Source organism: Corylus avellana, chromosome ca8 (assembly GCF_901000735.1).
Source record: "Corylus avellana chromosome ca8, CavTom2PMs-1.0".
NCBI classification, from domain to species: domain Eukaryota; kingdom Viridiplantae; phylum Streptophyta; class Magnoliopsida; order Fagales; family Betulaceae; genus Corylus; species Corylus avellana.
Window position 1 is genome coordinate 3,174,047 of NC_081548.1, and position 24,593 is coordinate 3,198,639.

Below are 24,593 nucleotides of genomic sequence, written 5' to 3' on the forward strand. Positions count from 1 at the left end.
AAAACCACAAAAACTTACTCACATCAGATTCCTTATATTTAATCAACTATCAAGGGTTGCTATAGTATTTCCCAATGTGTAAGAAACCAAAAGTAGTTCCATATACATTATTTTAATATAAACATTTCTCGTTTTCAAAATATATATATAAACATTTCTCTTTTCTCTCATCTTTCATATTTTTGTCTTTAATTGGGGATTGTGTTAGAATTTTGTGAAAAAAAATAGAAAAAAAAAAAATGAAGGTTGGTAGGAAAATTGTATTTTGTAAACAAATAATATTTTAATGGTAATGGAAGGTATTATGAAATATATTTTCATAGAGAAGCAAAAAATAGTTTTGTGCCCTAAACTTTAGGAAAACTGCTGAGAGTACTCTAACAAATAACGATTTAGATAATACTTTTGGATCTCTGATTACATTGGCCTTTGGGCCTTTTATACAAGAACTGCAAAACAAACTCTAACCTTTTGTAACCAACCGAATTAACTTGTCTATTACAAATGGGCTTCAGCCCAACTACTAATAACCCACTTGATTATCTAGGCCCTTATTCTACTTGGACTACCTATCCACTATTGTTAGTCCCATTACAGTCAAATTTTGCCTTGTGTCCAATTTTACACATAAGACCAAGAACATAATCCCATGTATGTTCCAAAACAAATTTTAGAAATTTCATATATGTTCCCCAAAAAATAAAAAAATAAAAAAGCCAAAGAAGGGTGGCTGGAGATCCACCATGCAGAGTTGAATGCATATTTTCAATAATAAGTAGATGACAGTCCAAATTTGTACTTGGCAATATTGATATCTTAAGAAGCAATCTGAATCCAGCAAAAGAGAAAAACGCAACTGAACATTTATTTCTGCTAAGTGCATCTCCTACTATCACCTTTACAATGGGGTCATAACATTACATTTACAATGAACCAAGAATATGTTGTCATCCATTAAAAATGGATAATACCAATGTGTCACCTTTACAATGGAGTCCTATAATATATTATGCAACAGCAACAAAATGAACTTCTTTGCTATTTATGTATAAAATTTGAACGCTGGAAAGATTGTCTTCTCGGACATCCAAATGCCAAAAATTTCTTTGACTGAACAGCCTATATTGTACTCATCCAAAAAAAGAAGGTCCTATTGAGAATACACATTATCCTGCAGTGGCACATGCATCTTAGCAGTGTAAAAGATTGAGAGGCCCTGCATGCACCAACAGATCTGCAGATGTAATTGAATAGAGCTTCAAAAAATTAAGGAATCTTATCCAATTATTTCAGCAGTTGAGTTCTCCTACAGCTTACAATGACTCTTCCTTAATCTTCTCCTCTTCAGATTGCTTGCCCTGCATAATAGCGAATTTTACTTGCTACATTTCAAATTCATGAAATTAACTACTAAAGGCCAGTGCCATTAACAGTGTTAATTTCACATGTACTATCTGCCTTGGAGAGGTTCCCCGACATCAAAAAAAATTTCACATGTACTATATACAGATACTATTAGAATATAGGAAGATTTAAGTGGCTCTAGGTTTCTTGAGCATTTATATGTACCACATACAGATATTAGATTTAAACCTTCATAGTTCAACAAATTTTATTATCAAGTCAGACAGGCTAGTAGAGACTGAACATTCACTTTCAAAAGTAAATCATGAAAGAGAGTTTTACAGAGATCGTACTTACCAGTACTGATTGTAAAATACTACAGAATCAGTCTGTGCTTTCTTCCCGTCATCATTTCGGTTCCAATGGTAGAACGCATGGGTTCTGTTCCTGATCTCCAATGTAGAATGACCATAACTGGCTTCACGGAATGCAGAATAATCTGGTTGCGGGTCCCAAAACCTACAAAAGAAATACATATTCCATGATAAACAAAAATGTCCATGGAAGGGGATTCTAAATGCAGCAAAGAAATTATTGGAGACCTCAATACCTTCAACAAGTTAATCCACTTCATAATAGATTGAAGAAAAATTGAACAATTTCAAATTGCAGAATTGCTTTACCTTCCAGCAAGACCTTCTTGATTTCCTCCATCTCCAACGGTTAAGTAGACAGGGGCTGAACTGTCAGGTACAGGATAACGGTCACCGCTTGACACATTGTAATGTATATTCGAGATGCGATACTACAGAGCAAAAACATTTATGTTTTTGAGCTAAAGCTTTAGTTGACGTTTTAAGGTGCATAGCATGAATGAATGGCATATAAACACTATTCTTAGCAGAAGAAACCTTGAATGTAAATGATGCTCTACGATTACATGTAAGTCCTATCATGGGATATATAACAATATGGCTCTGGGAAAACTGTCAAGGCATTGATGAATGAAATTGGCAGAAGTAATTCCATTAGGGGGACACAGTTGTGAAATTGTCAAAGCAATTTGAATAGGGAATGAGTAACAATGTGGAACCAACTTCACTACCTGCCTAATGCACTTCGGTATCATTGTGATGTGCGATGAACAATTAGTTAAGAAGATTAATAAGTCAATTGCTACAATTTTTGTGAGAATTAGATTCTAGGACATGACTGACAGGATTGTGTGGAATATGTGGGAGAAAAAAGGATGAACAAAAAAAAGCACATGATCAAACTTTATGAACGAAGATAATGGAAAATGAATTGGTGTTTACATTCATTAGCACAATTGATTTTAAACACACTAATAAGGTATGCCTGCCTACCTATTTGTTTCTTTTCTTTAAAGTTCCATCTTTCATTGCTTTAATCAGGAGAATGTCCAAAGAAATTCGTTACAATCTGGGAAGGGAGAAGAATTTAAATACAATTTCATAAAATCAAAAAGAATAATGCACAATGAGACCCTGGGCAGATTCATAATCCACGTGGCTGTGGCCCATAAGGATCCACTTAAAGAATTGAACTTAAATATTGAGACTAACATAATGTGGTGGAGGGGAATCAGTGAAAGTTTTGGATACTGTAGTGTAATGAGATTTCCTATTTGTTGGACAAACATACATACATACATATCTGAAAGAGACATGATACAGAACCAGAAGGACATAAAAAGGAAATAATGTCTTAGCTTAGATATACAGTACTCATACTCCTTTTAATCTAATTCTTTACCCATAGAAAAAGGACATTAAAAGGAAAGAAATTCCTTACTGATCTTTCATAGGCATGGACATGGCCAGCAAATATGAAATCGACTTTGGAACAGACAAACCAGCTCTCAAAGACAGCTCGCATACTTTCACCCTCCATATAGTGGCCTTGGTTACTACTGTAGATGGGCACATGCATGAGAACAATAAGCCACGGCGTCTTCAGTCTGTCCACCCTTTTTAGTTCTTCGTTCAGCCACCTCCATTGAAGTGTATATTTCACTGATTAAAAAAATTATGAAACTTTTTGAGGTTAAAAATACATAATATAAATAGTATAGAAAGACAATGTCAAATTGTCAATAATCTACTTCCACATGAAAACTGAAACTTTTCAGTGGATCCGGGTCATTCAGATATAGGAGGAGAAACATGTGTATAAAAAAATTCAAAAATTTGGATTAACAAAAGCACCATGGCACCTATAACCACCATACTTCACCCATCAAGTAGACATGGAAACTATTCACTAACAAAAACTAGAATTTTATATATGTAAGCGCATTAGAAACTTTCACCGAGGCATTCTTGACCATCATAACCTTATCTGATGATAAAACGAGTAATAACAAACTGGTTATCAGAATGCATCAACATGAAAACAGAGAAGGATAAGACAAATTACCAAATGGAGAATAGCTGGATAGGACTATAATATGTGCAGATGCTCGTCGAACAGCATACCAGAGAGGACTAGTGCTATTGGATGCAATATGGGGTGTCATGAATCTATGTAGATATGACTTAAATGGAAGAACTTCTCCCTGAAAAATATGTGATCATGTGTAACAAATCATGATATTAGAAGTAGATACATCATAGTCTGACAATAATTATCAAAATAAAAAGTTATTCAGTATAATAGAAACTTTGGAGAACACTAAAGAAAGCTTGTACACAGCATCTAAAGAAAGCTTCTTCCAACCTCTTTTCTCTCTCTGGTAAGTACTTCCAACCTCAGTTTCTTCAATTATAGGGAAACAATTCAACTATATGCATTCACCAAACTAAAAAGCAACGCAAGACTTTATTAAGAAAGTTAAAAAGAAAAGGAATAAAGGGTGACTTGAAACAAAGAAAAGAAAGAGACCCTTGCCCACACCCTGAGGAAGAGAGGGTGTTTAACTAAATTTACCATTTCATATCAGTTTAGATTTTTTAGATAACTTATGATTTAACATGGAATCAGAGCAGAAATCTTAAGTTTGAATCATGTCTTCCTAATTCATCTCCCATTTTAGTAAAATATTCTACGTGTTGGACCTCACTTATTAAGGAGGAGTTAAAATATTATTAAATGATTATATTCACAATTTCCTATCAACTTAAGTTTTTGGGATAACTAGATATCAATTAAGGAACCACATAGTTTCTCAAACCAAACATCCAATAGGGAACAAAAAAAGTCTAGAAATCCTTAAAGAGGCAAGTTACTAGCAATAAACACAATTGCATGTAGAATCCATTTAAGATATGCAACATAAGGGCCAAAAATCTGTGAACATTTGAACAATCACCATCACCTAGAAGGCAACTCTGGTACTTCAGAATTGGTCATGCCCAAGACTCTTGGCAATCTAATTGAACAAGTAATCTACTTTATGAACCGTGACTAATTGCATACTGCATGATGCTCTTGAAATATCAATAAAGCTATCTATAGCTCAATATGACACTTTACTCATTCATCTATGTAATATAAAATAAGGAATATATTTACACATACATACATGCGTATGTATATGCATACATGTGTATATTACATATATAAATACAAACAAATATGTAGTACTTCATACACCATCGATGTGCTCATGCTTACTTCCACAGAGGAACAGAAATAATCAATAAGTTCAAATGGATGAAGATAAGAAAATATGGAAGATTTACAAGGTAAGATTTGTTACAGTACCATCCTTGGCATGTACTCTATTTCATGATTCCCAGCTGACCAAATCCATGGCTGATATGCAGAACTTCGCTCAATGAAGCGACCCCATGAATCCCATCGAATACCAACATTGTTGTTGTATTCATATCGATTAGCATAAGAGAGATCACCAACGTATAAGACAGTTTGTCCTCCACTCTGCATGTAATGCTCAAGAGTGGAAAGGGAATTATATGTTTGTCCCAGATCACCTAAAATGTCAAAAAAATTAATAAAATAATAATAATAATAATAATAATTTAAGAGAGAGAGAGAGAGAGAAAGAGAATGAGAAAAATCTTAAAACACATCCTATAAAAAATTGTTCTTCCAACCACTGTATTTTGACATGCATTCCATATATTCCTATGTGAATGATATATAGTTTGTTCTTTTTTTGGTACTTGGGTCGCGCCCCTTTGGGTTTTAATGAAATTCGATTACTTATCAAAAAATAAAGTTTGTTCTATTTTTGCCTTCAAAGGCAATACAAACTGTAAATCAATATTCACAAAGCTCAACATCTCATTTAGGGTTGTAAATGAACCTAGCTGTTCATATATAGCTTGAACTCGGTTTATATATACTCGACTCAAATTTAGTTCATCTAATAAATGAACCAAGTTTGAACAATATTTTTAACTTTTTTACTACACCAGCTAAGCTTGGCTCAACTTAATTTGGGCTCGTAAACTACTCATATAGGAATTCTAAACTAATTTATAGCTCGTTAAAATATCAGAGAAATATATATATCATCTTATGTGACATGTATGTTTACATGCTTTTTTAAAAAAAAAACTGTTACTCTTATTTTTCATCTAGAATATTAAATAAAACATTGAAGAACTACATACAGGCCAAGTATTGTAGATTTTTTATTTAGCCTTTTTTTTCTAAGCGTACATTATTCTATTTAGTTTCTCTTATTGACATACTCTCTTTGTTTATTCCAAGTCTTTTAGCTTTTTAATATTCATTTAGCTCAATAAAAATAATTACAAATACCAATCCAACTCTTCTTCTTTTTTCACCACCTTGGGTCTAATTTCTTTTGTCAGTGATGCCAAAGATGCACTATTTGGAACAACAAAAAATACGTATGATTAGGAAGAAAAAAAACAGCCAGTTTGGTTGAAATATATCCAATGTTCTTCTTTGAAATTTCTTTCTATTTTCTGGTCAAGTTTATTACCATGAGTTCCAAAAATAAAATAAATACCCTCTTTAATCCTTCAAACTCAGCTAATTTTAGCTGAGCCAAGTTTGAACAACCTTCTACAGCTCCACTCAAGCTCGAGCCGAGTTTGAACCTACATATATTTCTGTTGGGCCGAGTTTGAACATCAATTGTTGGCTTGATTACCACTCTACATAATGTAAAGCAAACTAGTATTGTTCTTTGAAGAGGTTATAGAAAAACAATATCTTACCAATAATTCCAAAAGTATAGGAAGCATCTGGATCAATATCTGGAGGTGTTTGAAACCAAAATTCACGAGAGGAGTCACCTACTCCAAGCTTGTAGTAGTACTTTTTGTTGTACTAACAGACAAGATATTGGAAAGTGTTAACATAATAATACTATACACGTATAAAATAAACAGATTGTATACAACAATAATAATTATACTAATAAGTTCTCAACACCTACAATTTGCCTGTTGAAAAAAAAAACCATAGTTTTTTTACCTGAGACCTTCAGTCAACTGACAATTGGAAAGTAGCAAAATAGATTTAATATATGCTACAAAAATGGCCAAAAAGCTTTTTTTTTCACCAGACATGGAAAATTGAATAGCACTTAGACAAAAGCAATAAAGGACCAGAAAAACCCATAGGTTAAAAGAAACATGTGAATTCAAAGAGTTGTTGTGAAAAGATGATGAAGAACTTTTCATGTTTAAAGTATGTGTGTGGATGTGTATGCTTGTATGCACATAGAAATGATAGAAGTGTGAAATGTAATATAAGATAGACTAATCTTCATCACAAGCATAAGCACAATACAAATATTTCCCAATAATGAAATATTTTCATAACTTCTGAGATTTTCATAAAAGATTATTACAAATTAAAAACTTTAACAACTAAATGGATTTAAATACCAATATTTATCATACTTTGCCCAACATTTGTCTGTTTCCGTATACGCCTTCTTGCATGGGCATCAATCATTAGTTACCTTTGCATACACAAGTGTGGATGTGCATAATTGTAGACATCATTGAAGAGATTGATTACAAGAACATGACATAGAATGAAGTATACCTAGTTTTATTTTATTTTTTCGTTATAAGTAATTGAAATATCATTAAAAAGCGCAAAAGGCAAAACTCAGGTAATCAATGACAGCCAAAGAAAATAAAAAAGGCATATGAAGCTATATATGTTAAAACATAATTTCAACGAAAAGACTACTAGGAGTCTAGGACACATATCATTTGAGTGATATGAAACCAACCCAAAGTTCTTTTATTTCAATTATCAAAAAACTGAAGCATACTTAGTGTAATACCCCGAAATTTATACCTAGAATAAAGGTGATCTTAATATCAAGGATAAGGAGGATTTGCAATTTTATTAAGATTTATATGGAGTTAGGTAAATAGACTTCATGTTAAAGATGAAGGAAAATTGCTAGTTATAATTTTAGTGGGTTATTGAAAGAAAAGTCACATTGTTTTAGACGCCGAAAATTCTATGAGTGACCTTAAATAAAACTGTTTTAAGACCTTATAGAATGATGAGAAAGGAAGATTTTAAAAGTGGTTTCATGATTTTTGGACGCTTGTAGAAGGAGTTATGATTTTTAGAAAATGCAAGTGTCAAAACAGGAATTTCAGTCAAATAGAGGCACAGGATTTCGAGGAACTTTTGAGGTACCAAAAAGTTGTGGGTCTTTGAATGAGGAAAATTTCAAGCCAAATTTCATGTCATTTGGAGTTAAATTGAAAAAGTTATGATTTTTCTAAGTTTAATAGGTCAAGCTGTCGAGTAGTTAAAGTACCTGTGATTTGGGAATTAATTGGATGGGTTGATGAACCTAGTAGACCACGATTTTTAGGTATGTGGTAGTCAAAAGGATTATATTTATTGAGGATTAATTTTATATATATATAAGAGGATCCATTAAAGTAGGATTTCTTTTTAACCAATTAGAGGCCTTCTAGAAATCTAAGAGATACTTAATTGTTTACTTAAATTCCCTAATCACCTTAGCCCCCAAGAAATGAACCCAAACCAACGTGTCTTTGTTCATCCCTTTCCTTGACACTTGTATTTCATGCCAGCCCAATCAGCTATTTTGAAGCCACCTACTCTACACGTGTCCTTCAGCATGGTTTCACAATTTCTCTCGACACTTGTCTTGTGGTGATGAGTGCATGTGGCAAACATTTAAGGTGTCACCCCCACATAAGGTAGGTATTTAAGGAGAGCTTTTCTCCTCAAATGCTCACAGCTCAAGTGAGCGTGAGATGAGGGAGAGAACCGGAAGAAAGAGAGAGGAGAAAAGAAAAGAGAGAAGAAAGAAAAGAAGAGAAAGAAAGAAAGAGGAGGAAGGAAAAAATGTATATATATGAGAACTCTCTAAGGTAATATTTTCATATCTTTTATGGTATTTTTAGTATGAAGTTAAATTCTTAGAATTTAATTAGGGCTTTTAGTGTATGAACACTTGAATTGCTATTTGGAGGGGCCAATTATTTTTTAGAGTGTTAATTGACCATAAATTATTATGGGATCCATAGAAGTTGGTGCTTATTGGGTTTAGGTGCTAATATGTCATATAATTACAATAATTGTTGTAAATGTTTCTAAGCTTTTGATATTGGGAGTAAGTTGCCAACTTAAATGGTTAGGAAGAGAACGATATTATGGCTAGATAGACTTCTTAAGCTGTTAATTGTAGTCGGATGATTTTAAAGTAATAAGAATATTATAACCTTGGTGTTTTAGTGTAAAGCAATTGGGGTTAGATTAAAGCCTTAGTGGAGTTGATTATTAGAATTCTATGTGAGGCATATAAATCAGGCATGGTAGGGTTGATGTCACTATAATGTTTTTGGCTAAGGATATACGATGGTGGGATAGAGATTAAAGTTAAGATCCTTAACAACTAAAGTGATGCATGATTGAGACTTGAAAATGAACTGATGACTAAGGTACTTTTTACCTCCGTTGTAGGAATTGTGAGTTGGATGCGGATTCAAGATAAGGGCATGCAATGCCAGGTAAGGGGTCACAACACCAAAAACCCCAACAGATTTTATTATAAGTCTTTTAGAAAAATGTTGAGGATTTTATAAAGAATCCACTTACGTGATTTTTAATTGCACTTCCTTCCATATTTTAATGACAAGTTTTATTTATTCATGTCATTGTTTAAAAATTTTACGTGATACAATTATCCTATTTCATGATTTATGCATGACTGCAATTATGAATGAAAAAAGCTCTCAAAGTTCATGGCACAGATGAGTTTATAGATCATATGAAATGTTATGTGCATTCATGGCACAGTATACAGTTACAGATGAGTTTACAGATCATATGAAATGTTATATGTGCATTCATGGTTATAAATGTTTAACCGGAAACACGATTATAGTGACGATCGGTACCGCATAGGGTAGCATGGCAAGCACACCGAAAGACGGTTACGATAAGGTGTGTGCTACCGGTCAGGTGGCCTTCACCTAGGGAAGTTCCCAACCTGGTAGCTCTCCCCTGTGACGACAGGATGAGCATATAGGTCCTTCGGGATAAGCCAACGTGCGCCACTCATTGTAAATTTGTGGTGTCAGGTCAAAAGGGTAAAACAGTAGTTTGGAAAGAAAAGTAAAAGGAAGTACTAGCACATCTCATACTTACTTGCTATTCTTATATTAATTGTCAATTATTTTATTATTTGTGCATAACCGAGATTATGGCATAAAATCTGCATAGCATGTTTTATAGCACTTGGTGTTGTGGCTACTTACTGAGTTGTCGAACTCACCCCTTCTCCTTATACATCTTTTCAGATTGCTCTATATATCGTAGTACTGAAGACATGGGTACCGGTGGGCCTCTTAGTTGTTAAAGATCCTATCGCTACTTTATAGACTAGCAGGAGCAGCAGTAGAAGTGTCTGCGACTCCATTCTATAGACTAGACGGCTTTGGTTAAGCATAGACGGTGTAACTTTATTGCTTATGAGATTATTGAATACTAGCACATTATGTGTTTGTGATTTTAAAAATGAGAAATTATAGTACTCTAGTGACGTTATGTTTCTGTGGTGATCTTATATTAGGAGAATTATTTTCATTTTTTAATAAGAATACGTTACAATTGCTCCCAATTGCTCTACCTCTAGAACTTGGGGCGTTACACTTAGTATACTAGATTAATTTGACTATGCATGATACAGGTTATATTTACCTCAAGTCCATCAACAAGACAGTGATGAATGTAGCCGGACTTGTAGTTGTAAAAGGTGTAGTTTGTCACTGTGCCCTCAGCAGTAAAATCATATTTCTCCTTTGATATGCCATACTGTACTTTAGTGTTCCCAGGTTCATCAGTTGTAACCCATGAAATTATTACAGCCGTTCCATCATAGTCACCTTGAGTGATATGCACCTACACCAAAAAAGCTTAAGGTGTAAATATAGCAGGCAGGGAAGACTATTTATAAGAGGGAAAAAGAGAAAGGAAAGAAAAGAAAAGGGAAAAAGGAAACATATCATAAATTTTCAATAGACGAAAGTCCTGGCATACTGTCTAACATCATGCAAATGACAAGTACCACCAAGTCAAAAAGCTTGAATATAAGCTCCATCATCTTTTATAATGTACAATAACGGCATTGAGGCGTATGTTCACTCCACGTGAGGAATCAAACTAACAATTTTGTAGAGTTGGAATATATTTCCCATCTAAATGCATGCTAGTTTCTAATGAGGCCAAACCAGTGTCGGAAAGCTAACTAAGAACACAAGGTGGTAGTTGATGAATTCAATCGTCATGATCTAGCATCACAAAATGGTGCTGCAATCTTGTGTATTTAATTGATGGTAATTGATGGTAGAACACAACAAAGTACTTTGCATTTCCATGGGACACTAAAAGCAACTCTCAAGACTATTAGCCGTTACGATTGGGTTGGAGGGTTAGGAGAGAACAGACAGGATATGGGGGGAAGGATTTTCAACATCATTAATTGGAGGAGAGGATTTGGGGGGGGTGGGGGTTGCCCACCACCATTCCATTTTGAACTGAGCGGACTCAGAGGGAATGTTTGAGATTTAAAATAATGAAATATCCATTTTATCCCTTAGATATATTCATATAGCAATGGATTGAGGTTAAAAAAAATGATACAATGGTAAAATGATATTCCTGTCCTACAACAGATTTAAGTTTACAAATAACACATTTTGTAATAAAAGAAACACTCGTCGTAAACAATGGAGTCAATTTTAAAAAAAAAAAAAAAAAGGTGAGTTCAAATTTAAGAGAATGTGATTTCCATTTAAGAGTATATGCAAAGTTAAATGGATAAATGCTTTCAGTTTTGGAAACTTTGATCTACATTGGGACAGCCCAGAAAAAGAAGCATATCATCTATTGTGGGATGAAGTAAATCCTTTAGCCTCTTTTTCTTTCTTTTCTCTTCTCAACCAAACAACAGACAAACACTTTCCCCTCATATGTCTATTAATCATCCAAACAACACCTCTCCCTCTTATCTTCTCGCTCCTCTTCTTTCTTTTTTCTACTTCTCATAGTGTAAGGAGGAACCCCCTTCCTGAAAAGATCAAGATCCTCTCCATTTCAAGCTAATTCATGTTCAACAGTAGTTTTTTTTTTTTTAATTTAACAGTGTACTTGGAAACTTATCAAAAAACAGTGTACATGGTACCACATATTTAATAATTTTAAATGACGTGGAAACTTATTCACTATGTGGCAACATATAGACCATTAGATGTGTGAAATCTAATCTAAATCATGAAATGACTCCTCTCCATCCCACTTGAAATTGAGAAGATCACATTCCAACTGAAAAGAGTATTCAACATTAAATACAAATATAGTTATACTCTACGGATTAAGTTCACGAATCACATACTTCTTACAAGTGATTCATCCCTACCTTTCAGCAAAAGTTAAGCATCTATTCCCTTTAGATGCATAGTTACTAAGAATGTTGATTACAAGGGAGGAAGTCATTCATAATGGATAAGGATCCTCTCCATTTCAAGTAAAATAGAGATAAGTCATTTCATGTTTAAGATTTTATTTTATCGCATCAAACGATGTACATATTGTCATGTCATTTAAAATTTTTAAATAATGTGAAAACATATTCACCATGTGGCGACATATAAACTATTAAATCTATGAAATCTAATCTCGACCATGAAATGACTCCTTTCCATTTAACTTGACATGGAGATGATCCTATTCCATTCAGAACATTGCCTTTGCGCAAACCAAGTATCAAAAACAACAATAGCCAACACCCATAAACAATATATCTACAATTAACTTCTCAGCTTGTAAAGAAACAATCCCTTAACATAACCAAGCGGTAAAGCCAAGAGAAATATTTTCGTGTATATATTTGGCAATCAACACTCTTTACTTGGTCAAATACTATATAATTTTGTAAACCAGTTAACATTTTGAACGTATTTCTAAGTTTCCAATTAACAAAGATGAAAGCTTACTTGCTGTGGCGCATTATGACCTTTTGGAATTGCAAAAGCTTCATGATCAAGAGGGATATCGACCGACGGCCATTCAGAACGAATAAAAGTACTCGTTATCCCCGCATTCCCGTGTCCCACAGAACTTAAGATGATAAATATTAGAGGCACCGGATGGTATAATAACAAGCGCACCCCAAAAGCCACCAGCATTGGTATTCTTCACTCAGCCTGTACAACAGCCCTATAAGATTAAATCCAACAAGTTAAAACAAAATCCAGAAAATTACGGTCTAAACCGAACAAGCCCCACCGCCACCCATGTGATCATAAACAATTTTCAATTCTCTCAACCGTCAGATTTCGATTCACAACTTCATTCCCAACTGAACCCAGTTTTTTTTTTTTTTTTTTAATCAGTCAATCCAATCAAAACAAGAATCCCAAGTACACCCAGAAAATACAAGATCGAGTACAACAACAATTCAGAAAAAGGAATTTCTGCTTCAAAAACAAACATCTTCAATACTAGAGAGAGAGGGAGGGAGGGAGGGAGGGAGGGAGTACCTGAACCAACGCAACGCAACGTAAAGAGTAGGAAAAAACTTTCTTGGTGAGTCGATGGTTATAGAAGTAAAAGGCAAGGAGATTTGGGAGCTCTGGGACTGAGGATTGGTAAGCGTGAAATCACAGCCAACGGTTTGTTGTAGTGTCGCTATTTTTATGGCCAGCAGATTCTGAAACTTTCTTCTTTGTAAGAGTCCGTCAATGGGAGTTGCCAGCGTCCTCAAGTTGATGTGGGTTCCGTACCATATTACTACCTTGTCTTTTTTCCATTTTCCAAGAAAGAAAATAAAGTTATTAAAAAGATGTATATAAATTAAGTCTTTTTCTCTTAACAAAATATGGTTATAGATAAAATACTCATGGATAAAACCACGGGTCACCGTCTTTATTGATTTTGGAGACTTCGACGTTGAGGGCTCAAAAGTTGGTAGGGACAAAAATTTGTTTGTTACTAATTTATACAAACTCATCTAATAAAGTGACATATATTTTATAACTATTAAAAAAACACGTGAGATGTCACTTTATTAGATAGGTTTGTATGAATTAACTACAAATCAGTTTGTAGCATATTTATGTCCGATTGGTGATGGCCTGATGGGTGGTAAGTGTTGGGTTAGAACGAATGAAAAAATCATTGAGTTGATTTGAATTAAAGATATAATATTTTTATCTTCATTATATTTGATATTTTTATTAAAGGCTATAAAAAATAAAATAAAAAATAAAAATTATACCATATCCTAATAAAAGGGACTCTAAATGTGATATTAGATTGGCCTCTCAGCAGGGCTAGGCTTTGACTTCCCAATAAAGCCAATTTAAAAGGCTATAGGGAGGGCCCAATTTATAGCATTTCGCATTCCTCGCAAACATCTCTTCCAATTTCGTCTTACGCTTTATGGAATAACCGAGACAAAGGGGAGCTCTTTCTCCTTCACGGGGAACGCTTGTCTACATGCGACGACAGCTATAGGCTCCGCCTTTGTTTTTATGTTGAACGGTTGGTTGGTTGCTTCTGCCTTTTGGACAAGTTGTTGGTTTCCCTCTTTCTCTCTCTCGCGAAGTCACTGATGAGCTTCAAATCTCACTGACTACGCAGCCATGGACGAAGTTGAACAGGAACTACAGAATCGACGCGTTCTAACGCTACTAGAAGCGCTAAAGAAGACCTCCAAAGATCTACGAAGCAACCCCATTTCCCCAACGAACACCCACAATTCGGAAACCACAGTTGAAGCTCTTTCAAAGCTCGAAGCGGAGGCCGCAGCCGTTGTTTCCACGAACCCAAATCTTTTCAACCTCCATCGGTTGCTCTGCAGTCTCAAGACCCTGCTCGAAACGCTCGAAGAATCTCAGGGCTACAGCTTCAAACCCCTCCTCCGCCGCCAGATCACTAACTTCAGGATTTCCCGGGCTGCATGCAAGTTGGAGGCTGAGATTCAAGCGTTTCTTGACCGAGAAAGTGTGCAAAATCTTGTAAGAACGCTGCAGGAATCGGCGGATGAGGAGCAGAAGGTTAAGGTCTTGGCTGATTTCAGAAAACGGGTGGGCCAAGGTTTCGATAGAGATTTTCAGGAGTTGGTTTTGAGAGCGAAGGTATTTTCTATTCTTGAATCTTTACTCTGTGACTCCATGTGTTCGAAGCGGGTTCGAGACGAAGCGGCTCTTGTTGTAGATGCGTTGGTTAGATTCAATAAGAATGTTTTTGTGGGATTGGTGTTCATGGGTCCGACAATTAATGGAGCCTTGACTTCTATAGGATCGTGTTGTTCGATTCAAGTTCTTTGCTCACTGATCAAATTCATCAGAACTCCATTAATAGATGAAATGGAATCGAACGGTGAAATCCCCAGAATCATCAACCTGTTAAGCACAGAAGATTTGTCTATTCGAGCGGCAGCTTTGGATTGCATTCTTGCACTTGCTTATTTTGGGAGAAAAGAAGTTGTTGAAGAAATGCTTGAAGAAAAGTTGGTGGAGAAGCTCATGGAGTTGCAGAGATTGGAACATGGAAGTGATGAGATTGAGAGAGAGAATAATGGAGAAGTTTGTGTGGAAGCGGAAGTGGAGAATAATCCATTTGGAAGCTGTGTTGCAAGTTTTTCAGTGCAAGTGGAAGTGGGGGAAGGGTTGAGTCAAATAGAGAAAAGAGAAGTCAAACAAGAAATACTGAGGAGAGTCAGAGAGGCCTCTGTTTCTGAAGCAGAGTCATCCGCCATTGAGGCAGAGGTATTATGGGGTTCTTCGCCTTGAAATTAGATTAAAGCTTTTTTTTTTTTTTAAAGTGATTTAGTTTAGGGACAAAGTTTTGTTCAATTCAGTCTATTAAACTAATATATATTACATGCATTTTTAATAGTGCATGTAATTCTCCCACATTTTTTTCACGTGCATTTTGAATATGTTTTAGTTTAATAGACACAATTGTACAAACGGAAAACTTTATAATTAGTGTTAGAAGAGTAACCACAAAGGAGTTTACTAATGCGTATGAAGAGTTGAAGACTAGCGTTTAGAGTTCTCAATAAATATTTGGTTTAGGACTTTTATCTCTTATGATTTGAATTGAATGTATTAGTAGGGTTGAGATTATAGTTGTATTATAATTACAGTAGTTTTGCTTACTTAAGGATTATTGATCAATATAGAAATCCTCATAGAGGAATTTTATCAAACACTTGTGATCTCTGTCACACAAAAAGAGCTCTCTCTGTTTGCTTGCTTGTCATTGTTCTCTGACCTATCAATTGGTGTCAGAGTTATGGGAACCTACAAAGAACGGATTGAAAAGTTAGAAATAGACATCCAATTAAGTCATTCAACGAATTGAAGCTCAAGCACGTCTCACTGACTCAAGAATGCAAAGTTTGAAGTGTTCTTTTCCGAGAGATGATGGATCAGCTCTCACAAACCCATGATCGAAGGGATGAACCACGGCCGTTGACAGAATGGGATCAGCCAAACTTGACCGCCCAACCACCGTCATTGACGGCCACCCGCCCACCAGGGTGGCCGAGCAATTCCATTCCATTTTTTATTATTTTATTATTTATTCTTTTATCAATTATCTCATTTATAGCCCTAAAATTTTTTAACAATAAAACTACAGACCCTACGCGTTAGTGCGGTGCCCGCCCAGTAATTTGTGGTCATATCATTGACACTGACACAAGTTGTGCAACCAAGCCAAAAAAGAGCTGTGATGATGGTGTGGTAGTGCTACTATTAATTATTACCATTAAAAAAGCTGCCTTTTTAAAAAACTAGTGGATGAGTTTTACTTGGATTAGTTGTGTAACATCCCCAGTCCGTTAAGACTGAGTTTGTCACTTTTCTTCTTTTTCAACAAAAATTCTTGCAAAGATCTATAAGGTCTATCAGAGTACTTGATTTTAAAAGATACAATAAATGCGTAAAACATTTATTTTTCAAGAGATTTTATTACAAGCGGAATTAGAAAACATTAAACTTTAGTTGCGGAATATCATATCATTACAATAACTTATATGAAAAGACTTTGAAAATTAATAATTATTCCCACCCCATTCCGGCCTCCTATTCCAGCATCCTTTCTACCTGAAAACAAGAAATAAAACTGAATGAGCCCAAAGGGGGCCCAGCAAGTAAAATCCACAACCATAAATAGTTTTACTCCTTGTTCTCAGTTTTGAAAATCATTTTCGCAAATAAATATAATTCTAGCCATAATAATATCTGTATGTACGGTTGCATCTCCCGTAACATATACATACTATTACATCTAGTAATAGATCATCGTTGTAAATCATCTTTATAAATCATCATCATAATGCATCATTATAAATAATCTTTGTAAATCATCTTAGCATATCTTCGTTGAAAATATAGTATCATTTTCTCATAATAAGGCCCATGTACACTATTACCCCTGTGCACGAGGGTTGCGGGTCCTTGTGACCATGGCACTGAACTGTGGCCACAGCCATGCCCGACCGTCAATTAACTCTTTCTTGGTGCACTCAACGGTCTAGTTGATGGAATACCACCTTCTGGCATAGCCTCCTTCAGTGGTTTCGCCTCCATCCGAGTATCGGTACCGAACTCTCATCTTATCTTATCTTGGGGCCAAAAAAATACTCTCCTCCATACATGTGCCCTCATTTCATAAACATTTATCTCATCTCTTGTACTTTTCTTTGTACTTCTTTTGATGCATCTTAGGGCAACATGTAGGAGGGTTTATCATCTTTTTTTCTTTCTTATAATCATCATCATTTCTCAACTTTCTTTTCTTAAAATGGAAACTTTTCCAAATATAAACTTGTTGTGCTTAAAAAGCATTTAAAGAAATATAAACTTTCTAAATAATTCTTTTTTAGAAATCCTTCATGCATGCAACATATCTCCATGACAGGTAAATAAAATAATCATTTACAGTTTGATACAAGAATATATAAATAGCATGACATGAAGTAATTTTAGAAGGGGTAGTGAATCTACTTACCTCTAGACTGAAGCTAAAAGTGGTATGAAGGAATCCAGTTGCTCCAATATGACTAACACCACTAGTATATCTTTTGAAACTAATTTCTAAAGTCCGCTATCTCTTTTGTTCTTTCTTTCTTGTAGCGCTTGGTCTCGCCCTTTCTCTCTCTGTTCTGAGTAAACACTCTTAGAAAGAAGAAAGACCGAGTAAAAAGCGGAAGAAGGAAGAATAGATGCAAGAGATGGGAGAGGAGATGAGTGGTGAAAATTGTGAAGGAGAAGAGCTCTATTTATAGGAGAAAATCAAACACTATTCTACCTTCAATTTACAATTATACCCTTATTTTACTATTTCACCAACCCTATACTATTTCATCAACCCTATACTATTCTACCTTCAATTTACAATTATACCCTCATTCTATCTTCAATTTACAATTATACCCTCATTTTACTATTTCACCAACCCTATACTATTCCACCAACCCTATACTATTCTACCTTCAATTTACAATTATACCCTCATTCTATCTTCAATTTACAATTATACCATCATTTTACTATTTCACCAACCCTATACTATTTCACCAACCCTATACTATTCTACCTTCTTATTCTACCATCCTTATACCTACCATTTACTATCCTATTATTTCACCAATTACCATTCTCTAATTACCACTCTCATAAATTTCCCAAGAATTAAAATCCTTAGCTACAATCGATATTAAAATAACATCATTATCAAAATAATCTATTTAAATAGCTTTGAAAATTCTGGGACACTACAATCTTCCCTCCTTATTAGAATTTCGTCCTCGAAATTAAAACTTTAATTATCACTATATCCATGAATTTAGATTCTATCATATTCATCAATCAAATAATAATTATGCTATTCTACGTACTTCAACCATAAAATAAGACTTTACAGGAAACTTACTCAAACAAATGAGGGTATTTGTTACGCATGCTTTCTTCCAGTTCCCATGAAGCCTCCTCTGTTGAGTGATTGTTCCACAAGACTTTCACTACTGATATACTTCTGTTTCTAAGGACTTGATCCTTTCTGTCGAGTATTCTTGTTGGTGTCTCCTCGTAAGTCATGTTGGGTTGGATTTGAAGGGGTTCGCTTTCTAAAACATGTGTTGTATCCGGAACATATTTCCTCAACATTGATATATGGAATACGTCATGAATCTCACTTAAGTTCGGGGGTAATGCCAAACGATAAGCTACCGCCCCAACTCTCTCAAGAATTTCAAAAGGACCAACGAACCTAGGACTCAACTTCCCTTTTCTTTCGAATCGCATTACTCCTCTCATAGGAGTAATCTTGAGGAAGACTTTTGTGCCAACTTCAAATTCTAGCTCTCGTCGTCTCGCGTCAGCGTAACTCTTTTGTCGACTTTGAGCTGCTGCTAATCTCTGCTTTATTACTGTTATCTTCTCGCACGTATCTTGGATGATTTCTGGCCCAAGTAGTTTCCGCTCTCCTACTTCGTCCCAATATAGTGGCGACCTACACTTTCTCCCATACAAGGCTTCATAAGGTGCCATATCGATGCTTGCGTGATAACTGTTGTTGTAGGCGAATTCTATCAACGGAAGATATTGGATCCAGCTCCCCTTGAAATCAAGAACACACAATCGCAGCATGTCTTCCAAAGTTTGAATTGTTCGTTCCGTCTGCCCGTCGGTTTGAGGGTGGAATGCTGTACTGAAAGTTAGTCTTGTACCCATTGCCTCTTGTAAACTCCGCCAAAATCTTGAGGTAAATCTTGGATCTCGATCTGACACAATGGATACGGGAACTCCATGTAGTCGTACGATCTCCTTGACATAGAGTTCTGCGAGCCGATCCATACTGTAATTCATCTTGATCGGTAGAAAGTGTGCAGGTTTAGTTAACCGATCAACAATGACCCAAACCGCATCTTGACCACTTTGAGCCTTGGGAAAACCAGACACAAAGTCCATCGAAATACGTTCCCATTTCCATTCAGGAATAGGGAGAGGTTGTAAAGGCCCTGCAGGTCTTTGATGTTCTGCCTTAACTTGTTGACACGTAAGGCATCGCTCCACGTATTGCACGATATCCTTCTTCATTCCATTCCACCAATAGCTTTTGCGTAAGTCTCGATACATCTTCGTGCTTCCCGAATGGACTGTATATAAGGATTGATGGGCTTCTGATAAGATGAACTTCTTCAGTTCTGCATCATTGGGAACGTACACTCGGTCATGAAATCTTAACACTCCATCCTTGGAGATTTGGAAATCTGGCTGTATCCCCTTCTCCACTCCTTCACGAATTATAGATGACTCGCTGTCTGAAAGCTGTGCTGTCTTGATTTGTTCCAATAAGGTTGACTCCAGGGTTAGGCTGCTCATGCAAGATTGAATTATCTCTATTCCTTCTTTGTCCAGGTCAAGGAGTAACTTTTGTTGCATCGTGAATGTGGTCGATAATGTTCCATCCGTGGTTCTTCTGCTGAGGGCGTCAGCGACTACATTCGCCTTTCTAGGGTGGTAGTTGATCTTACAGTCGTAGTCGCTTAGTAGTTCCAACCAGCGCCTTTGTCTCATGTTGAGCTCCTTTTGAGTGAAGAAATACTTCAGGCTCTTGTGATCTGTGAAGATTTCGCAATGCTCTCCGTACAGGTAATGTCGCCATATCTTTAAAGCAAAGACTACTGCGGCTAGCTCAAGATCATGAGTTGGGTAATTACGTTCGTAGGTCTTCAATTGTCTTGAGGCGTAAGCGATAACCTTCCCTTATTGCATCAGCACGCAACCCAAGCCTTTAAGAGAGGCGTCGCTATAAATTACAAATCCACCAGTCCCTGATGGAAGAGTGAGAACTGGTGCGGTGACTAGCCGTCGCTTCAGCTCTTGGAAACTTCGCTCGCAATCCTCCGTCCACTGGAATTTTTCATTCTTCCTTGTTAATCTGGTTAATGGTACCGCCAGCTTAGAAAATCCTTCTACAAACTTCCTGTAGTAGCCAGCAAGTCCTAAGAAACTTCGTACTTCATGGGCATTTGACGGCTGTACCCAATTGACTATCGCCTTCACTTTACTTGGATCCACTGCTATTCCATCCTTGGTGACAACGTGACCTAAGAAAGTCACATTGTCTAACCAAAATTCACACTTTTTGAACTTCGCATAAAGTTGTTGCTTCATCAAGATGTCCAACACCATTCGCAAGTGCTCTTCATGTTCCTCCCTAGTCTTTGAATAGACTAAGATGTCGTCGATAAATACTACCACGCATAGGTCAACAAGTTCTCGAAATACTCGATTCATCATGTCCATAAATGCAGTTGGAGCATTAGTTAAACCGAAAGACATTACTAAGAATTCGTAATGTCCGTACCTTGTCCGAAACGCTGACTTTTGTACGTCCTCCTCCTGAATTTTGAGTTGATGATAACCGGAACGAAGGTCAATCTTAGAGAATACTTGCGACCCTTGGAGTTGATCGAAGAGATCATCAATCCTTGGGAGCGGGTATTTATTCTTGATTGTAACCTTATTCAATTCCCTATAGTCAATACATACTCGCATCGATCCATCCTTCTTTTTCACAAATAGAACAGGTGCTCCCCACGGTGATACACTCGGACGAATAAAACCTTTGTCGAGTAGTTCCTGTAGTTGATCCTTGAGCTCCGCGAGTTCTCGTGGTGCCATCCGATAAGGAGCCTTGGATATGGGTGCGGTGCCTGGAAGTAGGTCTATAGTGAATTCGATTTCCCTATTGGGAGGTATTCCCGGCAATTCATCCGGAAAAACGTCGATAAATTCCCGTACAACGGGTATCTCTTCGATTTTTGCTTCTGCTTTCTCCTCTGTCACGCATGCCAAAAATCTTAAACAGCCCTTCCTGATTAATCGAGTTGCATGCAGAGCGGATATCAACTTAGGCGTGTTGATAGTTCGATCTCAATAAAATTTGAATTCTTCATTTCCCGGCGGTCTAAACATTACCTCCTTGTGGAAACAATCCACGCACGCATGGTACATGGATAGCCAATCCATTCCTAAGATCACATCAAACCCGCTCATCTCGAATATTACAAGATTTACTGGCATGACATGACCTTTAATTGATACAGGACAACGTCTAACTACCGAGGTACATACGACTGTCTTTCCTACAGGGGTAGTCACTGCTAAGCTTACATCTAATGATTCTAGCTTTAGGTTACTTGTTTTAGCAAAGAAGTATGAAACAAATGAGTGCGTTGCTCCAGGATCAAAAAGAACGGAAGCTATACCATTAGAAATAGGGAGGGTACCTGCCACCACTTCATTGGACGCTGATGCATCACCAGGCGTTAGAGCATAAACCCGAGCAATTGCATGGTTCTTCTGTTCCTCAAGGCGTTTCTGACCGCCTTGGTTGTTGGGAGGGGCCTTGCAATCTCGTTGGATATGTCCAGGTTTCCCGCATTTGTAACATACCAGCTGCCCAAACAGACAGTTTCCTGTATGAGGCCTTCCACATTTCTCACATGGTGCACGGTGACCGCCATTTCCTTGTTGACGGGGGTGTTGTGGTGTAAAATTTCTTTGTGGGTTTTGGTGAAATCTCTTCTTACTGGATTGCTCTCCTGAGTGGTTCCATTGTGAGGCATTTCTCTTTTTCTGGTGGGAATACCCAAAATCTGCATTTTGGTCGGAATACCCTGAATTTGCATTCTGGGTCTGCTCGATTATCGCAGCTTTGTTGATGAGGTCTGATAAGTTTCCAATCTGGAATCCTACCACAAGGTTCATAATGCGTGGTTGCAGTCATCTTTCAAACTTCCTCGCTTCTAGCTCTCCAGTTGACACGAGATAAGGGGCAAATCGTGATAGTTCGATGAATTTGGCAGCATATTGTTCTACCGTCATTGACCCTTGAACTAGGTCCGTAAATTCCTGGGCTCTGACTTGTCGAACTGTTTGAGGAAAGAATCGTTCATAAAATTCTTTCTTGAATTCTTCCCAAGGAATGGAATCCTCTTCCTTTATTCCTAGCCGGCTTCGTACTTGTCCTTCCTTGGTTTCCCACCATCGATTTGCTTGACCATTTAGGAGATAAGTAGCATACCTAACCATCTTATTATCGGCGCAATCCATCACCTTTAGCAGCCTTTCGGTTTGCAGAAACCAGTTTTCTGCAACTTCTGCACCTGCCTTTCCTTCAAATGTAGGGGGTTGCTGCCGATGAAACCTTTCAAACGTGCAAGCTTGTTGTCCTTCGCTAGTGGATCCGTTCCCGCGTCGGGCCTCTTCTAGCAGGTTCACGAGCGTAGTTGCCAACGTTGTTATAGGTCTTAACTCATGGTTTATGATAGCATTTTCTCCACTTCCGGAGTCGTCGAACTCGGTGTTGATTTCTTGGTTATTGTGATTTGGGGACGCCATTTCTTCACAATCGATAATATAACAATCATTAAACAATTTAGACAAGAATCTTATATTATCTAGTAGTGACTACCACGACTAACTCTACTTGGCCGGAATGTGGCTTCCCATTAACCCCTTTTTTTTTCTTTTTTTTTTTTTTTTTTTTGAAAAGTCTGCCAGAACCTTATAACCTTTGCTCTGATACCAAAATTGTAACATCCCCAGTCCGTTAAGACTGAGTTTGCCACTTTTCTTCTTTTTCAACAAAAATTCTTGCAAAGATCTATAAGGTCTATCAGAGTACTTGATTTTAAAAAATACAATAAATGCGTAAAACATTTATTTTTAGAGATTTTATTACAAGCGGAATTAGAAAACATTAAACTTTAGTTGCGGAATATCATATCATTACAATAACTTATATGAAAAGACTTTGAAAATTAATAATTATTCCCACCCCATTCCGGCCTCCTATTCCAGCATCCTTTCTACCTGAAAACAAGAAATAAAACTGAATGAGCCCAAAGGGGGCCCAACAAGTAAAATCCACAACCATAAATAGTTTTACTCCTTGTTCTCAGTTTTGAAAATCATTTTCGCAAATAAATATAATTTTAGCCATAATAATATCTGTATGTACGGTTGCATCTCCCGTAACATATACATACTATTACATCTAGTAATAGATCATCGTTGTAAATCATCTTTATAAATCATCATCATAATGCATCATTATAAATAATCTCTGTAAATCATCATCATAATGCATCATTATAAATAATCTCTGTAAATCATCATAGCATATCATCGTTGAAAATATAGTATCATTTTCTCATAATAAGGCCCATGTACACTATTACCCCTGTGTACGAGGGTTGCGGGTCCTTGTGACCATGGCACTGATCTGTGGCCACAGCCATGCCCGACCGTCAATTAACTCTTTCTTGGTGCACTCAACGGTCTAGTTGATGGAATACCACCTTCTGGCATAGCCTCCTTCAGTGGTTTCGCCTCCATCCGAGTATCGGTACCGAACTCTTCTCATTCTTACTTATCTTGAGGCCAAAAATACTCTCCTCCATACATGTGCCCTCATTTCATAAACATTTATCTCATCTCTTGTACTTTTCTTTGTACTTCTTTTGATGCATCTTAGGGCAACATGTAGGAGGGTTTATCATCATTTTTTCTTTCTTATAATCATCATCATTTCTCAACTTTCTTTTCTTAAAATGAAAACTTTTCCAAATATAAACTTGTTGTGCTTAGAAAGCATTTAAACAAATAGAAACTTTCTAGATAATTCTTTTAGAAATCCTTCATGCATGCAACATAACTTCATAATATATAAATAAAATAATCATTTAC

General features: G+C 36.3%; 3 protein-coding genes across 5 annotated transcripts; 1 reads left to right on the plus strand and 2 right to left on the minus strand.

The window, feature by feature from the left end:
• Window positions 1–840: 840 nt before the first annotated feature.
• LOC132190293 (bifunctional purple acid phosphatase 26-like) lies at window positions 841–13,557 on the minus strand. Of its 3 annotated transcripts, none has more exons than XM_059605239.1 (10): window positions 13,356–13,557; window positions 12,810–13,019; window positions 10,516–10,716; window positions 6,522–6,633; window positions 5,071–5,300; window positions 3,784–3,922; window positions 3,160–3,380; window positions 2,028–2,149; window positions 1,702–1,863; window positions 841–1,358 (listed from the first exon to the last, which is right to left on the minus strand). In XM_059605239.1, exons 2-10 carry the CDS (start codon window positions 12,999–13,001, stop codon window positions 1,307–1,309), a joined length of 1,431 nt encoding a protein of 476 aa, XP_059461222.1. In that variant the 5' UTR covers window positions 13,002–13,019; window positions 13,356–13,557; the 3' UTR covers window positions 841–1,306. The 3 variants fall into 3 exon arrangements, with proteins under 3 accessions (XP_059461222.1, XP_059461221.1, XP_059461223.1); XM_059605238.1 differs by having other exon boundaries at window positions 12,810–13,032; XM_059605240.1 differs by lacking the exon at window positions 841–1,358 and having other exon boundaries at window positions 1,732–1,863; window positions 2,028–2,087; window positions 12,810–13,032.
• Window positions 13,558–14,243: 686 nt separating this feature from the next.
• LOC132190201 (uncharacterized) lies at window positions 14,244–16,286 on the plus strand. Its single transcript, XM_059605112.1, has 2 exons — window positions 14,244–15,587; window positions 16,116–16,286. Exons 1-2 carry the CDS (start codon window positions 14,460–14,462, stop codon window positions 16,143–16,145), a joined length of 1,158 nt encoding a protein of 385 aa, XP_059461095.1. The 5' UTR covers window positions 14,244–14,459; the 3' UTR covers window positions 16,146–16,286.
• A 5,279-nt stretch (window positions 16,287–21,565) lies between these two features.
• LOC132189598 (uncharacterized) lies at window positions 21,566–22,610 on the minus strand. Its single transcript, XM_059604344.1, has 2 exons — window positions 21,819–22,610; window positions 21,566–21,679 (listed from the first exon to the last, which is right to left on the minus strand). Exons 1-2 carry the CDS (start codon window positions 22,608–22,610, stop codon window positions 21,566–21,568), a joined length of 906 nt encoding a protein of 301 aa, XP_059460327.1.
• Window positions 22,611–24,593: the final 1,983 nt, after the last annotated feature.